Raw genomic sequence first — 18,360 nt, forward strand, 5'->3', positions numbered from 1 at the left:
TTTTTTAGGAAATCCGCGACAGTGCGGCAGTTTATTTGTTAATTTTTTATGAATGGGTGTAAAAAGCGTTTCTTTTAAGAAAGTAATTATCCGCTTTCAACATATTTGCTTCTTTTATTGTTTCGTAAAATTTAGACTCCTTGTAAAAAATTAAGATGGTAATTGCGATGGAGTTCCCCAAGATTATTTAATGCATGAAGTGTTCCGTGGCCCCCAAAAGATTAAAAAACACTGCCCTATAGGTTGATCGCAACCATATATGAAACATTTTTATGTCTCTTTTGTCTTTAGCTCATAAACTTGCCAGACCGAAACAGGCTGATAAAACTATAGACTCTACAAGCAACAACCTTGTTATCGACAAAGTAAAAATGACAAAGCTTTTTATATGTGCAAGCACAGGGTGATAAATGCATTGTTGTGTGAAAACCAGCGACAAGGAACAAACCGCCAAAGCGCAAAGCGTTAGAATTCGGATGAATTGGATGAAATGAAGTCGACTGCGTATTGCACATTTACTCCCGGTTTATCAATTTGGCATAGAAATGATAATGAGTCTGTACAAAAATCTGTTAGCATGCGATGACACCAAATTAATGAAAAAGTCAGAGGCGGACAATACGACTTTAAAGCGCAATCAGAGGCGGACAAGACAACAAAAGACAGACAACTTGTTTGTGGTTTTTAGGTCTGGTTTGGTTAACAAGCAATATTAAACTGATACGAACGACTTTCTGGCATGTTTCGTTCTTGTTTAAAGCTTTATTGCACTAATGTTTCGTTCTTGTGGTTCAAAAAAGACATAAACAGTTCGTTCTTCGAGACCTTCTAATCATGCATTGAAAACAGTGTGCTTAATGCAATAAAGCTTTAAACAAGACACAAAAATCAGATTATTGACATTGATTAAAACAACGATTGAGTCTTTGAGCGAATAAAACAAGCGCATCACTAATGGACGGAATATCAGAAGCAACTGTCCAAAAAGTTTTCCAACCTACACCATAAAGTTAGCTGTAGTTTATTCATTTTCTGTCAAATTTTAAAGGACAGTTGCTTCTGCGATCGCCGTGCGATTATCCGCCATCTGACTTAAAATAAATTGGCCTGAAGCATATGTATAGCGGTAATAGCGAATAAAAGCACGGCGGACCACGGCTGTCATGGGACCGCTATATTCGCTGAAAAATCTGGAAGTTGATTCGACTCGGGAAGTTGACTGGATCTTGCGGCTGTGGCGTCACATTCAACTTCGGCACAGTCACAATCAATCACTTCAGCGTAGTTGTGAGTTCGCGGAACATTGTCCACACATACCATGGGATATTCTCTTGGTATTGTAGTGGTCTCCTTGCAACATTTGCAATTGCCTTAATAAAAATATCGGTGTTAGATGCAGCAGCCAATTTAAAATTGTGTGCAAACGAGCGGACATAAAAAGTGGCAAAATGTAACATTAGTTTAAGGTGACGTTTGTACCTAAAGGCGTTTCTGTCTTGTTGTATAATTCGCTTAAACATAATATGGAAGGAAGTAAATCGGTAACACACCACAAAGTCTGCGTTTAATATTTTTGTTTTTTTATCCGATGCTGTGTACTTTACACTTTCTGATTTCAAATCAAGGTAGTTTTTCTCGAACATTTCTTACCTTCCACGTCGCCGGTAAGCACGTTGTGACCTCGTATTGTAGTACAAGGGCCCTCGCAAACCGTCACCTCAACTTCATTCGGTGTCCAACAGAACTGACCTTCCAGGGTTGCGCTCAAAACAAAGGTCTTCACTCTTTTACTGCATTTATCATGGGTGCCTAAAATATAGAAAAATCTATTGTTAGTATTCAGTGGTTGTCAGTGTTCAGCGGTTGTTAGTGTTCAGTGGTAGAAATGCCAACAATTCTGTCATATAAAAATGCTTACGATTTACCTAAATTGCTAGTTATAAAATGCATTGGAAAGTAATGCTATTACTATACAAAATTACAACCTGTCAAAAGTTTAAGTCATTTAAAATTTATCTTATTATATGCGGCAATGATAACGAGCAACTAGGTATTTATGATGTTTTGACCCTCGGTGTAGTACAACGTTCAATTGCGCTAGTAATACACACGTATCCATATATGATAGTAGAACAAACAGCTTTTCAAGCAAGATTTTTACAATGCCTTTGTCTGCTTGATACAAGCATTGCATCTAACGATTAGTCTAATAAGAAAATACTTACAATTAGGACAGCAGTCCACGATCTTAACCTCTCCTCCGTCCTGAAAAAAAGGTAAATGAGAGAACTATTCACATTGTTACCTTTCAACTCCATGCATTATGTAATTTGTTTTCAACCTTTTTGGAGCAGTTAGATGGGTCTCTTGATTATGAGCTTAATTTTTAGATAGGCTTTTAGGTTACAAGGCTGAACTTACCAGCTCGCAAAGGGTTTTATTGACGGGTTTGCAGTCATCGTACTTGTCTTTTTTAATAACTGCAGGGCAATTGGTCGCCTCGTCAATGACACACTCTGCAACCTTACAACTATCATTTTGCAATGCGAATGTCGTATTGGGCTGCAAAAGCAAACATTAGTTAAGTACACAAATTTGCGTAACACATTTTTTACCAAATGTTACTTACGGGAAAGACGCCGTTTTCATGAACGCACTTTTCACAGGAGCATTCGTATTTAGGACAGCAAATACCTTTCAGTGGGTTTCTCTCTACAACCTTAAAAACAAAGACAAACAACATTACAATTTTGACATGAAATAAATGTATTGCTTATTAGTCTTAAAAAATCGTATGGACAACATGCTAACCTAGGAATTTCTCTAGCGTTACATTTAAATCCGTTTTGATAACCCAAAGCTTACCGTAACTCGGCGGGATCCTGTAGGACAAGTAAAAGTAGTGTCCCACTGTTCGCACAACGTTTCAAGTTCCGTATCGTCTCGGCAAACACATTCTTTTTTGGGACAGCAGTCATGAGTGCCAGGCAGACCACCAGCAGTTATTTCTTCCGTCAACGCGCTGCAGGTCAATGTGTAATTGGGACAGATTGTCTCAAGAACATCCACACTATTGCATTCGCAAACAAAATCGTCGCAACAGCGATCTACATCAACGGAGCTCGCGACAGCAAGTTCGTACTGCAGACAGTTTTTGTTTTCATACTCGGATTGGGACAGACAACTATCTCTGGGGTCTCTTGTCTTGACGGCTACGTGGCATGATTGCAGGTCGGATTCGTTCAGTCGCATTGAGCTGCATTCCCAAGTTACATTGCAGCCGTTGAGTACAGTCTCGGTCCAAGTATCGTGAAGGTTTTTCACCTCACCATTCTCTAACTCACAAACGTCACACCTGCAAACGTATTTGTTGCAGCACCCGTTTGTGGCCGGATCCTTTTCAGCCAGTTCGACTGGGAAGTGATTTTCAGGGCATTCTGGAACAGGGGTAACAGCCGTTGCATTGCAGACTATTTTATGTGTCGGACAGCATTCTTGTCGAGGGTTTTCTGCTACTGTAGACAAAGTGTACATCTCACATGCATTGGGTATATCATCTGGATATTCTTTGTCATCGTCCCCACAAGGGCTGCAAGTGCAGTTGTATTCTACACAACACGGCTGCGGAATACCACCAAATAGCTCCACGGCATGTTCGTAGTCTTTGCACACTTCACTTTCATATTGGTCTTTTGTAGTACATGTTTCCCGGTTTATTTCTTGAAGTTCTAAGCACAGTGAGCATGCATCGTCGGAAGCCGTCAATCTGTTGTTGGAGCACAAATGCGTTCTTGTACATCCGTATTCGTCAGGAATTTTGATGTTTGAACCCCGGGTTATGCGAGTGCCGTTTTGTAATGCACAACTGTCGCAACAGCACGTTTGTAAGGGACACGTATCATTAGGCTTGCGTATGTCTATAATTTTGTAGCCATCATCACAATTGTCCACAGTTCCTCCTCTGCATTCGCATTTGTACTCAGGGCAGCATTCGTATTCACCACTGCTTTCACCCGCGTTCACTACTATGGTGCTTCTTAAACCTGTGCAGTTCTCTGCTACCTGTTTATAGCCTGGACATTCAGCTGCAAGCACTGCCGTTTCATCACTACAAATACACTGATAGCAGGTGTTTTCTCCGTTTGTAAAAGGGGCCGAAATTTTACCAGGCTCGTTGCACTCTAGTGGTGTAGATGAATATTCCGGCTCTTTGCATACTGTAAAAACAACGAAATACGTTTAAAATAGCATGTGCCTTGTACAAAGCGGTATGATATTTGTCTGCGAATAAAATCTACAAACAAAACCACGTAGCAAAGTTTTACTAAAATTCATGTTATTTTTAAATTTCTACACTGCGATTACTAATATGTCAAATTCGTGCATGAATGTCTATTTCGCATGTTGGCATCTGCCTCCTGACTCTAATTATATCTGATGCCGGACCAAAAAAACGAACATATACATCAATGTCATCGGCTTTTTCGTTTATCCAGTTAACGCTTGTTTTACTTAATTATTTACCTTTAATCAGGTTTTTGTATAAGACTTACCACATCTGAAAGAGTCACAGCAGTCGGAAGGATTCGCTTTGTAACTTTCTACCTCTTCAAATGATTGGCAGTTTTGTGTCTGGTAGGTTGATGAAGACGGACACGTCGGTGGTTCTGAGTGAAAAATCCCCACATTAACAAAAGGATTACAAATTTTGTTTGTGTCCTAGTAGGTTAAACTCACCGCAGTAATCTTCCACACAGCAAGGGTTCGGGTCGATTTGAGTCGCGTTGTAGGTTACTTCCATTCTAGTATCACAGGAGCCGCAGTCTTTCGGCGGAGGACAGATCGCCTCGAGTTGTGTTCCGTTGTAACATCGTTCGCTGTCTTCGCGTTGCTTTTCCTTACTAAGCACGCAGGTATAGTTCTGATTACAACCGCTGTTGTCTAACTCTGACCATATGTCGCTTTCAAGATGTAAACCACCGTTGCCATCCTGACAAGAGTTGCAAACGCAACCTGAAGCAATAGGATCATGACAACCGCAACTGTCCCTCACATTGTTGTATATGTAACCGGTTGGACATGTTGTTTCGACTATTGTGTCATTGCATTTGCTTTCGCAATTGTATACAGGACAACACGGTCCGTAGGAAGATATCTCTGTTGATGCTACAGGAACGTTGCAGTACCCACAGTTAAGTAAAGCATTACTGTAGCTGGGGCACTCTAGTTTAAGAAGCTCGGCGTTATCTGTGCAGTTGCATTCCAAACAGGGACATTCTTCAGTGGTGTTGCAACCTTGGACGACTTTTTCACCAGGATAAGAGCAAAAGACCATGTCAGGTTCGTCGCATGCTACATGGAAAATATTTATCAGTGGTTGTTTTAACATTTAAATCGTTTACAAACAACAATTATTTAATGGTGAAATATAGTCAAAGATGCTTACTGCATGCTTACTAATAGAATAGTAAAACTTATCGACCAATAGTTCACACAACTATTAAATGTTTACACATCAGCTGTAAGGAACGGTTACTTTGCTAAACGCATGTAATGCAGTAATGTCTAAAACGGCATAGGGTACTCATTTACCAGTTAGGTCTTGGAAGGTTTACAAATAAATTGTAAAACACTTACTGCATATGTATTCTTGACAGCATACGCCCGAACTATCAACCGGCATTGCATACGACCCTGTCCGGTGACAATGTTTATCCTGATACTGTTGCTGGGTCAAACACGTTGTTGCCTCTTCATGTTCTGTCCTCAACTCATGACACGAATACTCGTCACCGATTCGTGTCGGCAAGCAACGAACACGAATGGCACAGTGACTTGTTTGATTTACCAAAGTCGCGTTTTGGTAAGGATGAAGGATGTAGTCTTGGTCGTTAAGCCTCGTTTGACATGTGCTGCATTCACATTTCCATTCTCTGCAGCAGTCAGTCGGTTCGCTGATGTCAATAAGTTCGTGAAACGGAGGACACACTGGCTTTGTTTTGTTGGAGCAAGGGTCACACTCACATGACCATGTAGGGCAACACGGGTTTGGGCCAGTTCCAGGGGCGTCCTGAATTTTGAACACAGAGCGGTCATCTCTTGAAGAGCAGTTTGCCTCAGCTTCAGAGTAACTTTCACATTCAGCTCGAAGAACTGAAATTTCTGTGTCGCATTTGCAAACAGGTTTTTCAAAGCATCGGGAGTCTGGATCATTGACTGTGTCGTTGTACTGGCCTGGAGCGTTGCATTTCAGAGGTTTAGGGGCATGCGACGCATTGCAAGCTAAAAACACAAAATTATAATATTTAAAACAGCCATGCATTTCAGAATCGTTAAAAATACTTGTGTAAGGATAAAACCTAAATCGTTGTGAGTAGAAAGTTTGTTGGAAATAATTAGCTAATATCACGTTTATAGAGCTCTTCTGGCAAGTGTTCTTATTCCGACGTTCCGACGTCCTACACATATTCCGACGTTCCGACGTCCTATGCCAGAAGTGCTCTATAAACTTGATATTATGCCTAGCAGCAAAAGCCAATATCACATTGAAAATATCTCAAATTTTTAAAGATTGATATTATTACATAACGTCCTTAATGAGGCTTGTTTGACACTTTTCTAGTTGTGTTTTTTAGGCAAATGCCCTGAAAATCCGTTCCAGCACAAATTGAACGGTGTATATCATTTAGTCACTTACTGCAGGTGTAGTTAACACAACATGTGTTCCCTGAATCAGATTCTTCGAGATATTCATCAGCATAGCAATCATTAAACTCTTCTTTGGCAGGGCAATCATCTCGTGTATTGTGTGTGGTTCGTACAACACCACATGAGTTGGTATGTCGCTCAGGGCCACACTTGTAATGCACAACACACCCATCTTCCACCTCTTGCCAAGTTGTATTGAACTGAAAAGGTAAAACATCTTAATGTATTTTTACCTAAAGTTGCGAATTGTGCCGAACTTAAACTTCGAAATAATACGGTTATTTTGCATTAAATTCCGATTAATACCCTTTAATCTTTGGCCAAAAAATACCAAAATCCTTATTTTGGTTTGGTAGACTAAAACTCAAGTAAATCAAGTTAACAAATGTAGCCAGTTCTATATATGTGCTGAAGATACTGTTTTGCACTGTCTACCCATTTTGTATGATTTTTTCTTTTGTTGATTTTAAACCACCGCTTTTAAAATTTAATTGGAGGTGATTTTATTTACCAAAGTTGATTGATTGACAGCCACCGACCTTCTAAATTTTAATGAGATGATTCTTTGTTTTTCACTTTGAATAGATTCACTTAATAGTGAACTGTTTACTTCAGATTTGAACTTAATACGTTTTTTTCTTATACTAATTCTTGTTCATACCTCTTTCACAGTTCCGTCAGGTAGGAAACAGTCGTAACACACCGAAGTATTACAACAATTATCTTCAACCAAAACGTAGCCTTCTTTCTCTTCAACAGGCGAGCAGGGACGAATCGAAGGCTCGTAACACTTTTCGTTTACTTTCAAATGGATAGTTAGCCAAGGGTCACACACATAATTTGTGCATCCGCTGCCATCGCTGTTTGGTTCAGACCAAGTTTGGGTAAAGTTTCGATAATTGTCAAGGTTGTCCTTGCAGGCGATACAGGTGCAGTATTCGCGATAACAACCACATTCATCTTTGTCCACGTAGGGTCCGTAATGCACTGGACATTCGGTTGTAATAACTTCTGGTGGGCATTCGTCCCTCCCGTCAAACGTTGTTCGTATTACGCCACAAGAATTTTCTGATCGCTCCGGTCCACACTCGTAATGTACTGGACATCCTCGATTGTCTTCTTGCCACGTCGAGCCGTACTAAGTAAAAGTGATAACATATTTTTCTAATGCTACAGAAGATGGAAACAAAGATCGGCCCAACCTGTTAAGTCTAAACCGACGAGGCCGCAAACAACAAAACTAATTCCGGTTGTAATTTTTCAAACTAAAAGAAATATTTGAACCACTCTTTTAAAGCCGAACAAAACTATTTGGTTAAAACCAACTGATGTGTAGCTTTTATGAAACAAGTTGATCTAATTCAAAATACTTATTTTAGGGCGCGCAAAAACAATAATCAGGAGCTTCATTAAATTGCAAAACTAAAAGTAATTGGCTTAGGTATGTATGCTTACCGCTATGACGCTTCCATTCTCGTGAAAGCAATCGTAACACACTGAAGTGTTACAACAATCCTTTTCAACCACAATGAAGCCTTCTTTTTCTTCAACAGGCGAGCAGGGAAGAATCGAAGGTTTGAAGCACACGTCATTCGTTTTTAAATGGGCAGTTAGCCAAGGGTTACACTCATAGTTTGTGCATCCGCTGCCGTCGCTGTTTGATTCAGACCAAGTTTGAGTGAAATTTCGGTAATTGTCAAGGTTGTCCTTACAGGCGATACATGTGCAGTATTCGCGGTAACAACCACATTCATCTTTGTCCACGTAGGGTCCGTAATGCACTGGGCATTCGGTTGTAATAACTTCTAGTGGGCATTCGTCCCTCCCGTCAAACGTTTTTCGTATCATGCCACAAGAATCTTCTAATCGCTCCGGTCCGCACTCGTATTGTACTGGACATCCTCGATCGTCTTCTTGCCATGTCGTGCCGTACTAAGTAAAAGCAATAAAATATTTTTGTAATGCTACAGAAGATGGAAGCAAAGATCGGCGCAACCTGTCAAGTCTAAACCGACGAGGCCGCAAACAACAAAAATAATTCCGGTTGTAATTTTTCAAACTAATAGAAATATTTGAACCACTGTTTTAAAGCCGAACAAAACTATTTGGTTAAAACCAACTGATGTGTAGCTTTTATGAAACAAGTTGATCTAATTCAAAATACTTATTTTAGGGCGCGCAAAAACAATAATCAGGAGCTTCATTAAATTGCAAAACTAAAAGTAATTGGCTTAGGTATGTATGCTTACCGCTATGACGCTTCCATTCTCGTGAAAGCAATCGTAACACACTGAAGTGTTACAACAATCCTTTTCAATCACAATGAAGCCTTCTTTTTCTTCAACAGGCGAGCAGGGAAGAATCGAAGGTTTGAAGCACACGTCATTCGTTTTTAAATGGGCAGTTAGCCAAGGGTTACACTCATAGTTTGTGCATCCGCTGCCGTCGCTGTTTGATTCAGACCAAGTTTGGGTGAAATTTCGGTAATTGTCAAGGTTGTCCTTACAGGCGATACATGTGCAGTATTCGCGGTAACAACCACATTCATCTTTGTCCACGTAGGGTCCGTAATGCACTGGGCATTCGGTTGTAATAACTTCTAGTGGGCATTCGTCCTTCCCGTCAAACGTTTTTCGTATTACGCCACAGGAATTTTCTGATCGCTCCGGTCCACACTCGTAATGTACTGGACATCCTCGATCGTCTTCTTGCCATGTCGTGCCGTACTAAGTAAAAGTGATAACATATTTTTGTAATGATACAGAAGATGGAAGTAAAAATCGGCGCAATCTGTTAAGTCTAAACCGACGAGGCCGCAAAAACCGAAAATACTACAGGTTGTAAATTTTTAAATGATTAGAAATATTTGAACCACTTTTTTAAAGTCGAACAAAACTATTTGGTTAAAACCAGCTAATGTGTAGCTTTGTTATGAAACAAGTTGATCTAATTCAAAATACTTATTTTAGGTCGCGCAAAAACAATTATCAGGAGCTTCATTAAATTGCAAAACTAAAAGTAATCGGCTTAGGTATGTATGCTTACCGCTATGACGCTTCCATTCTCGTGAAAACAATCGTAACACACTGAAGTATTACAGCAATTCTTTTCAACCACAATGAAGCCTTCTTTTTCTTCAACCGGTGAGCAGGGAAGAATCGTAGGTTCGTAACATTTTTCATCCGCTTTTGAACCATTTTCATTTAGTAGTTTCATTAGATCACACACATAATTTGTGCATCCGCTGCTGTCGCTGTTTGGTTCAGACCAAGTTTGGGTAAAGTTTCGATAATTGCCGAAGTTGTCCATACAGGCCATACAAGTGCAGTTCTCGCGATCACAACCACATTCGTCTTTGTCCACGTAGGGGCTGTAATGTACTGGGCAATTGGCTGGAACGATTTCTAAGCTACACGGCGTTGTCACACATTGATAGACGTTACAACAGCCATAGCATTGGTCGTGAACCGATTCAGAGCTGTTTGCGACGGTGACGAGATGCTGGCACTTGCCACACATTGGCGGCAGAGGGCAATTTGCAGGATTGCATTTGCATTCACTTTGTATTGCGCATCCACAGATGTCTTGTTTGGTCACTGCAGAGACAAAAAAAAATATGATTAAAAAATAAAAGCCAAATTTTGCTACCACAGTAAAAGTCGTTGGTGCACGAAATAAAATACGAAGTGAGTCATTTCGTTTGCGAAATACTACTATTGGATGTAGGCTATGGGTAAAAAAATGAACCTATATGTTAAGCAAAGGGTCTGTGCAAGCAAACATACCATTTGAATTTGTTAGGTCTACAGACAACTACAACTTTAACAAAAATAAATAAAAAACAAACAAAAAAACACCTTCAACACGGCATCCAAGATATTCCGTGCAATTCGCATAGGTGTGTTCTGTATGGTTGCAACCTTTAGTACAGGGACAATCCGGACACTCAACTCCTTCAATGTACGCAAGAAGTTCTTCGGGACATTCATAGACGTCGTTGTAGATGCAATCACACCTTTCATCGGGACAGCATGCACCTGGTACGGGGTCGATTGTCTTGTTCCCAAGTGACCCACAATTCAACGAAGGACACTTCGGGCACGCTGTAATATAACAAAACATAATGAAAACAATGGCATACAACTACGTGACTTACAGCCGCAGGCAAATTAGTTTTTAAGGCAGTGGTTCTCAATCACCAGGCCTCGGACCGGTGCCCGTCCGCGTCAACTTTCCTGCCGGTCCGCCAAATATATTACAATTTTATTTCTCATTTTAATTTTTTTTTTATCTCAAAGAACCGCGTTTAACACGTATGATATCACACAGACAGTAGCAAACTTCTCATTAAATTGAATTTTTCATACTTCTTTTAAATTGCATATTTTTGTCGTACTTGCGTGTTGGGCAGACTTTGCAAGCCCACCGGTCCGCAAAATTTGTTTAAAAGTTTACCGGTCCGCAAACTTAAAAGGTTGAGAACCACTGTTTTAAAGCCAATGGCCTGTTTAGATGTAATGTTTAGGTTTAGTTTTTCTTTTTTGTCATATCTGTTTAAAACTGTTTTAAATTTAGAAAACGTTTTTTTTCTTCAAAAAACTTTGTAAAACTGTGTGCAAAATATTTAAATTCTTACTACACGTGTAGCTTTGACAGCATTCGTCAGTGCTATTAACTTCTTCTACGTACGACCCTTCCAAATGGCAGAATGCATCCTCATATTCTTGTTTGGACAGACAAGTAGTTTCCTGTTCGTATTCTGTCCTTAACTCATGACACGAATACTCGTCATTTCTGAGTCGTGTTGGTAAACAACGAACCCGTACATCACAGTGATTGCTTTCTCTTTTGAATGTAGCGTTTTCACGAGGATTTAGTAAGTAGACTTTGTCGTCAATCATCGCCTGACAGGTATGACAAATACACTTCCAGTCTCTGCAGCAGTCGGTTGGATCGCTAATATCAATAGCTTCATAATACATAGGACACTCTGGTCTTGTTTGGTTGTAGCAAGGGTCGCAATCACATGACCATGTGGGGCAACATGGGTTTGGGCCAGTTTTAGGGGCATCATGAATTTTGAACACAGAGCGGTCATCTCTTGAAGAGCAGTTTGCCTCAGCTTCAGAGTAACTGTCACATTCGGCTCGAAGAACTGAAATTTCTGTGTCACATTCGCAAATATGTTTTTCAAAGCATCGGGAGTCAGGATCATTGACTGTGTCGTTGTACTGGCCAGGAGCGTTGCATTCGATTGGTTGAGGGGCAAGGGAATCATTGCAACCTTAAAGATGCACACAAAAATGAGTGTGGCCATATTGTTTCACGCTGACAAGTATAATTTAAAGAGTTTAACCAAAAACTGATATCTAAAATTGTGTGGTTGTTGATATGTTTACAAAATAATGCAAAAAAATGTAAAAAATATGGCGGAGAATGTGCACCAAAAGCCTTTAGCTGGTATTTGAAAATAATAAGTTCGTTTTTGCCACTTACTGCAGTTGTAGTTAACACAACATGTGTTCCCTGAAGGAGATTCTTCGAGATATTCATCAGCAAAGCAATCATCAAACTCTTCTTTAGTAGGGCAATCATCTCGTGTATTGTGCGTGGTTCGTACAACACCACATGAGTTGGTGTGACGCTCAGGGCCACACTCGTAATGCACAACACACCCATCTTCCACCTCTTCCCACGTTGTGTCGAACTAAAAAGATGAAACATCTTAATGTATTTTCACCTAAAGTTGTGAATCTATGTTGACACACAAAATCTTGTTGTCTTTGCAATTTTAGTTGTCCTAGTTTTGAAATGATCGTAAATTCGGATGTTACATTTTTAATTTCTACATATAGCGCCATGATGGGGTAAAGAAAACAAGACGTTTGAACGTTGTTGTTTTTCCGGCAAAGCAAAAATGTGTTTTAACAAAAGACAGAACATCACCTCGCCTAAGAGGACAAACGTGGGTAACTTTTGTTGTTAATTTTTACTTACCGGTTTAACAGTTCCGTCAGGCAGGAAACAGTCATTACACACTGAAGTGTTACAACAATTCTCTTCAACCAAAATGTAGCCTTCCTTTTCTTCAACAAGTGGACACGGAATTATCGAAGGTTCGAAACATTGATCGTGAGCTTTTGAATGGTGCTTACACTCATAATTTGTGCATCCACTCCCGCCACTGTCTGTCTCATTCCAACTTTCGTGGAGGTTGTGGGGGTTTCCAGTGTTATCAAAACATACACTGCAAAGGCACAGTCTTTCAGTACAATTGCATTCATTTGGGTATTCATATATATCGTAATGCTTCGGGCATTTTGCCGGTTCTTGGCATGCTTTGCAAACGCAGTCATAAATTGGACAACACTGTCCCTCCACCAGTGTGATAGTGAATTCCTGATTGGAATTGTTTTGACACTTTTCCCATGCCTCTTGATATCCATGACAAATGGTTTTGTATTGTTCAGAATCGTTGAGGCAAACGCATTTAGAATGAGCGCACACCGAACCTTCAGCGGGTACAACGATTGATTTTTCACCAAGAAAACATTCTGCTTGAGATGGTATATAATCGGGGTTGCAACCTAAAAATAATACAAAATTTTAACTTCTCTGTTAACAAAACCTAACGGTTTGGACGTTACAAAAACGGAAAGCTTACAACATGTGTAGTTGGCACAACATTGATCACTTGATTCAACTTCACACAGTTTCTCGTCTTCTCTGCAGCTTGGCACAGTACATTCTTTGCAACCTTAAGAAATAAAATACAACCGATTTTCATCAGAACATTCCGATTTTTATCAGAATACGCCGATTTATAACTTTGTTGTGTGAGGCGTTTTAATCCAACTTCGTAAGATAATAAAGTCTGCACCACATTGATATGCAGCATAGGTCTTTTCCAACATATAGTCGATTCCATTAGTACAGTTAAATGTATTCAAATAAAAATGAACAGGTTTTAACAGTGAGTCTTTACGCGTTTATTTAGGTGTTGTTATTTTGCTGACAAATATGTTAAGATAAAATTATTTTAATCACAATACGCCAGCCACATTGAAGGTTCCATACCGAATCAGCCGTTCACGCATTTCACCACCATACCAAGTCGTAGAAAAATCTAGACTGTGGTGGGATTTGAACCTATATTTCGTTCGGTGAAAAAAATCGCATTAACACTTTAGGCCGGAAGAAGCTGTGGATAAATGCTCAACGCGCTGCAACTTCACTGTTACTGCTTACTACAAAGCGTAATGTGACAGGACAGGCATCGTGTCTGGAAGTGATACTCACATTCAATTGGCACGCACTCATCGGAACCTGCCGTCTTTAAAACGTAGCCGTCCTGACAGAAACACCCACTACTAGGCGAGTTGTCAACACACATCCGATTGTTGTAGTTGTCGCAAGTTAAAGACATTGCACATTTCCGTTCACATTCCTTGTATTCGTAGCCCTCGTTGCAAGTTGTTTCTAAAAAGAAAGCAAAACATTTTAAACAGGCCAAAACATGTATGACATGAAATCGCTTTTCTTGAAGCAATGAAGCATATGAATTGCTGATAAAGCAATGTGTCTAGTTTGGAAAAAAACAATACCTGGGCAGTTAGCAGCTTCTTTCCATTTGACGCAAATTCCTACAGCCTTGCATCTCGTCGCCAAGGTTTCGATTGCACTTGAGTTACAAGCGTTGCACTGCAAATGCATAGCAAAGAAAGGAAGTTTGATTTTTGTAATTAAACCTAACGTTATTTTCCTATTTGTCCTAAATTGGTTTGGGTTTGCATTTTAGGCGCACTATGCTTATGTAATTTTTTTTGTAATGCAATCGTTTCAACGTACTTTTTTCAATACTAAATCTTTTAAACATTCCAACTTTTCTATAACAAAATTCTAGATCACAATATTTTCGTTCAGAATGGTAACCTAAACATGTTACTTGAAACTAGGTGTAAATATTTAGCCAAAGCTTTTCATTTTACGATTTCTAAATGCAACAAATGCGGCTCAAATTTACCGTGCTCCGTCCTGCCATACAAGTCATTAGTTCATCCGTTTCACAAGCCTGTCGCATCGGATTTAAATCAACAGCCCTCGCACACTCATCCCACACTGACGATGACATAAAACTACAAGTTTTGTTGGCGCATTCACAACATTCGTCTTCTGGTCCGCCGGTCGTATATCTGCACCAAATAAGACATAAGTATGTTTGTTTGTCTATCTTGTTGAAAGTGTACACTATAAAAGCGACCTCCTTAATTTTACTGTTGGTGATGTGCCAGTTGTTTGAACCAAAGATTGGTATATTCAAAGGATTAGTCATCAAATATATAAGAAATCTAACTTTTTACATGTGCTGTGTTTAATATTAAGAGGATCTACAGTGGAATAGGTACTTAAATTCCAGTTTAAACACAATACGTACGTGGTAGTGGTACAGTTTGGAGGTGGCAAAACAATGTCCTTTATACAAATTTCTAATTCATCCTCGTCTTCTTTGTCTACAATCCAGCTTATAGCGAATTCGGTAGCATTTGTGGTCATGGTTTGGTTGCTCATTTCCATATCATCATTGTAGTCTTCTGAGCACGTTCCTGAGATAAAAAATATTTTCTCCCATCAAAAATCCAAAAATTTACATAGTTCTCTGTGTGTTAGGCTTGAGCGACAAAAACATAAATAGCATTAATAAATCGTAAAATAGAAAAATCGTTTGCCTTTTACACGCGCCTAACCTTAAATGTTAATGGTTTTTTAGGAATTTTTTCTCTTTTTGTTGTAACCTTTCAAAACAGCATAAACGGTTGCAGTACTTACCGCAAAGACCGACAGTTTGGTTGAAGAATCTCTCCCTTGGCAGTATCACGCGCACCAAGGGAAACGACACATAATCAGTAAAAGTCACTTGCAAGTTAATTTCCGGGACAAATACTATCACTGCATTCCCGTTTTTTCCTATTGTTATACCGTTACCAAACCAAGGCAGTTGAGGTACAGCGGTATCGTTGACAAAAACCTAAAAATAGAGTTAATAGCGGTTTTAAGTTTTGGTACAATTTCAACCAAAAGGTAATCGACCTCATTGCGGTCGTGGATAAATAAAGGCTGACCAAAACCACAAACAAACAATCTTTAATTTCAATACAAGCTTCGATTTGGAAAACTAGATCAAAACACCTCTACCCCCATGACAATCATGCCATAATAGTAAAACATATTTCAATAAACATTAATAATATTGGTATTTTTTTTTAAATGGGCATTTTAAAAATAAAACTGCAACATTTTTTACAGTTAATTTACCGCTGGGTTCATGGGCTGGCCCTCGACTTCACGTACTGTCACCACAGTTCCCTCCCACCTCACAAAAAGATTTTTCACACAAGATAGCTCGGGAAAAGGAGCAAGCGTGCAGTTGGAGTTGTCGCTGCAACGTAATAGCATAAATTTAATTAGTCGCGTCCATCAAAAATGAAACGCTTTTTATGAAACCGAACAAGTAAACTTTTGTGTGTGAATTTTTTTCTTGCATACATCAATCAAGCTTTTTTAAGGCATTAAACGTTTTTATTTTCCGAATGGGTTATTACTCTTTAATAAACTTTACTCTTAATATATAAAATCCACATTTTTAGATTATTTTAGAAACTAACCTTACTTTCAAAAGATGCACTTACGTGTAAACGTGAAAACGATCTGACGTTCTTTCTTTCACTAATGTGTAGATGCACTTGCCCATAAAGCTGTAGAACTGTCCGTCGAAAGTTATGTAATGTGGGTCACCGAATGCATAACAATCACCTAAAAATGGGGTTGAAGGTAACAATCTTACACTCCGGGAAAAGTTAAGCGGTATGATTTTGCTTGCACAGAAAGATGTTAGAAAAAGAAATAGGAGGGTGTTCAGTGATCCAATCGCTTGTCCGAATTTTTGTTTAGTTTTTAGGTCAGTTTTTCTCTAATTATATCTATTGCGTTTGAAGAAAAATGCATTTGTTTATCACCAGAACTTCGGAATACTAACTAGAAACGAATAGCATCTTAAGTGAACATTAAACTGACTAGGGTTTTAAAACAGAATTTTTAAAGCTGGTATTTTACTCACATGGGCATTCGTATTCGGGACAGCACGGATCTTCTGGATTTTCAATCATCATGGGTTGTAAGTTTCGGGGACAACTAGGTTTACCCTCACCGGAGCATTTCGGTTCAGTATCTTCCGCAGTACATTGACAACCGTCGCAAACACATGTTTTAGGTTGGCAAGTTTCTTGATTCCAGATTTCACCCTCCTAAAGAAGTAACGTTTTATTTCTTTGTCTCTTGGGTGCATTATAATATTTGAAAGTGATGTTTTAACGTTTTTAATACATTGGACTAAACCGCCTTTTCCATTATTTTAACATTCAGTTCCATTATGTTGTATAAACATTGAACATGTTTACAAAGACACTATGTATCAGATTTTAATGGAAATTTCGAACAAAATATCACGAAAGCGCATTGAATGCCAAAACGCAGGTTGTAAAAACAAGAAACGTTTATTATCGACCCAAAAAGGTTTTTCAAAACATAGACCGAAACGCCTCTTCCTTGGTGTTTTTTTTTAATTATAAATTTTTAAAACCAGGAAAACATCACTAGCAACTAAATTAATTTACCCCGTAATGTCGTCCGTTGTCTACACACTTGGCTGCGCAGCAGTTCACTTCACAGCAGTCGTTGGTGTAGGTTTCATTTATAAGCATTACTTGAGTGACGGAACATGACGACGGGCTCCATGGGCATTTGGATTCGTTGCAAGTACAGCTGAAAAAAAATGCTCCAACTTACTAAGTCATTTTCACGTTATGTTGAGCTAATCAAAAACATATGTTTGTCATTTTGGCAATTGAAGAAAATTTAGATCTAAGATGGAAAGCTCAATGGTTTTAATACGATTCTTTGTCATGGAGGCTCCGCAAAATGCCATACATACTAGCATATTAATAAAGCACAAGTTACTTGTTGTCATAGCAACAATTGTCTGTTGGGTATTCAAGTTCATCTTCATAGTATTCACAGGTTTGCTTCGTAAGGCATCGCGATCTCTTGTTTTCCCTTTCATCGATGGTGGGACAATTCCCGCCTAAGTCTATGTAGCACGACTACAACAACAATAGGTTAACAGTTAAAGTTTAATAGAGGCAAGTGTCTTTTAAAGACATTGGTAAGGTTAGGTTTTAATTTCTTTATGCCGGGTGTCAACTGTTTCCAAAATACGTCAACTTATACAAAGTTTCGTACGTGTCGTATTGCTTTTAGTGATAGAAAACCTAAGTAGACAACAAGTAGATTTTTGTTACCTGTCTGACACAAAGTGGGTCATGCGGTGCGTCCCATGTATCTCCTTCAGCATGATGTACTCCATTGTCGTCCGTACAGTGAGTACAAGAACATACGTGTTCCTCACAACAGTGATTCAACCAACCCACCTGCACATTTATTAACAGATTAACGATGGGTAAATATTAAAGCGCTGGTCCTTGTTTTTCGATAACAGTGTATTTGTTAGAAACATGAATCAATTATGGTTTGTACTGTATTCAGTCGCAACGTTTTCTTCCTGTAAGTGTAATCAGTTGCTTATTCAAAAAGATTCAA

At 39.1% G+C, this 18,360-nt stretch overlaps 2 protein-coding genes across 2 annotated transcripts; both read right to left on the reverse strand.

Annotated features, from left to right (window-relative positions):
• Positions 1 to 332: 332 nt before the first annotated feature.
• On the reverse strand, positions 333 to 11,690 carry LOC145205595 (uncharacterized). Its single transcript, XM_080078327.1, has 16 exons — positions 11,345 to 11,690; positions 10,566 to 10,811; positions 9,754 to 10,304; positions 8,958 to 9,434; positions 8,164 to 8,640; positions 7,370 to 7,846; positions 6,698 to 6,908; positions 5,638 to 6,282; positions 4,738 to 5,352; positions 4,554 to 4,667; positions 2,866 to 4,217; positions 2,630 to 2,719; positions 2,422 to 2,562; positions 2,226 to 2,265; positions 1,651 to 1,809; positions 333 to 1,370 (listed from the first exon to the last, which is right to left on the reverse strand). Exons 1-16 carry the CDS (start codon positions 11,688 to 11,690, stop codon positions 1,162 to 1,164), a joined length of 6,150 nt encoding a protein of 2,049 aa, XP_079934453.1. The 3' UTR covers positions 333 to 1,161.
• A 1,253-nt stretch (positions 11,691 to 12,943) lies between these two features.
• On the reverse strand, positions 12,944 to 17,465 carry LOC145205596 (intestinal mucin-like protein). Its single transcript, XM_080078328.1, has 12 exons — positions 17,379 to 17,465; positions 16,823 to 17,009; positions 16,395 to 16,518; positions 16,021 to 16,144; positions 15,535 to 15,733; positions 15,143 to 15,311; positions 14,732 to 14,900; positions 14,313 to 14,409; positions 14,008 to 14,187; positions 13,373 to 13,465; positions 13,057 to 13,295; positions 12,944 to 12,955 (listed from the first exon to the last, which is right to left on the reverse strand). Exons 1-12 carry the CDS (start codon positions 17,463 to 17,465, stop codon positions 12,944 to 12,946), a joined length of 1,680 nt encoding a protein of 559 aa, XP_079934454.1.
• Between the last annotated feature and the right edge of the window lie 895 nt (positions 17,466 to 18,360).

The sequence above is a fragment of the Phallusia mammillata genome, chromosome 8, assembly GCF_965637545.1.
Source record: "Phallusia mammillata chromosome 8, kaPhaMamm4.hap1.1, whole genome shotgun sequence".
NCBI lineage: Eukaryota > Metazoa > Chordata > Ascidiacea > Phlebobranchia > Ascidiidae > Phallusia > Phallusia mammillata.

Coding starts and splice junctions, on each gene's coding strand:
- LOC145205595 (XM_080078327.1), bottom strand. CDS start 11,690: ATGTATTATGAAGCTATTGATATTAGCGATCCAACCGACTGCTGCAGA. Junction 6,909..7,369: donor CTGACGGAACTGTGAAAGAG/GTATGAACAAGA, acceptor TTACCTTTTCAG/TTCAATACAACTTGGCAAGA. Junction 5,353..5,637: donor CTGTCAAGAATACATATGCA/GTAAGTGTTTTA, acceptor TTTTCCATGTAG/CATGCGACGAACCTGACATG.
- LOC145205596 (XM_080078328.1), bottom strand. CDS start 17,465: ATGCTTATAAATGAAACCTACACCAACGACTGCTGTGAAGTGAACTGC. Junction 16,145..16,394: donor GATCGTTTTCACGTTTACAC/GTAAGTGCATCT, acceptor ATTACGTTGCAG/CGACAACTCCAACTGCACGC. Junction 13,296..13,372: donor TTGTGCCAACTACACATGTT/GTAAGCTTTCCG, acceptor TATTATTTTTAG/GTTGCAACCCCGATTATATA.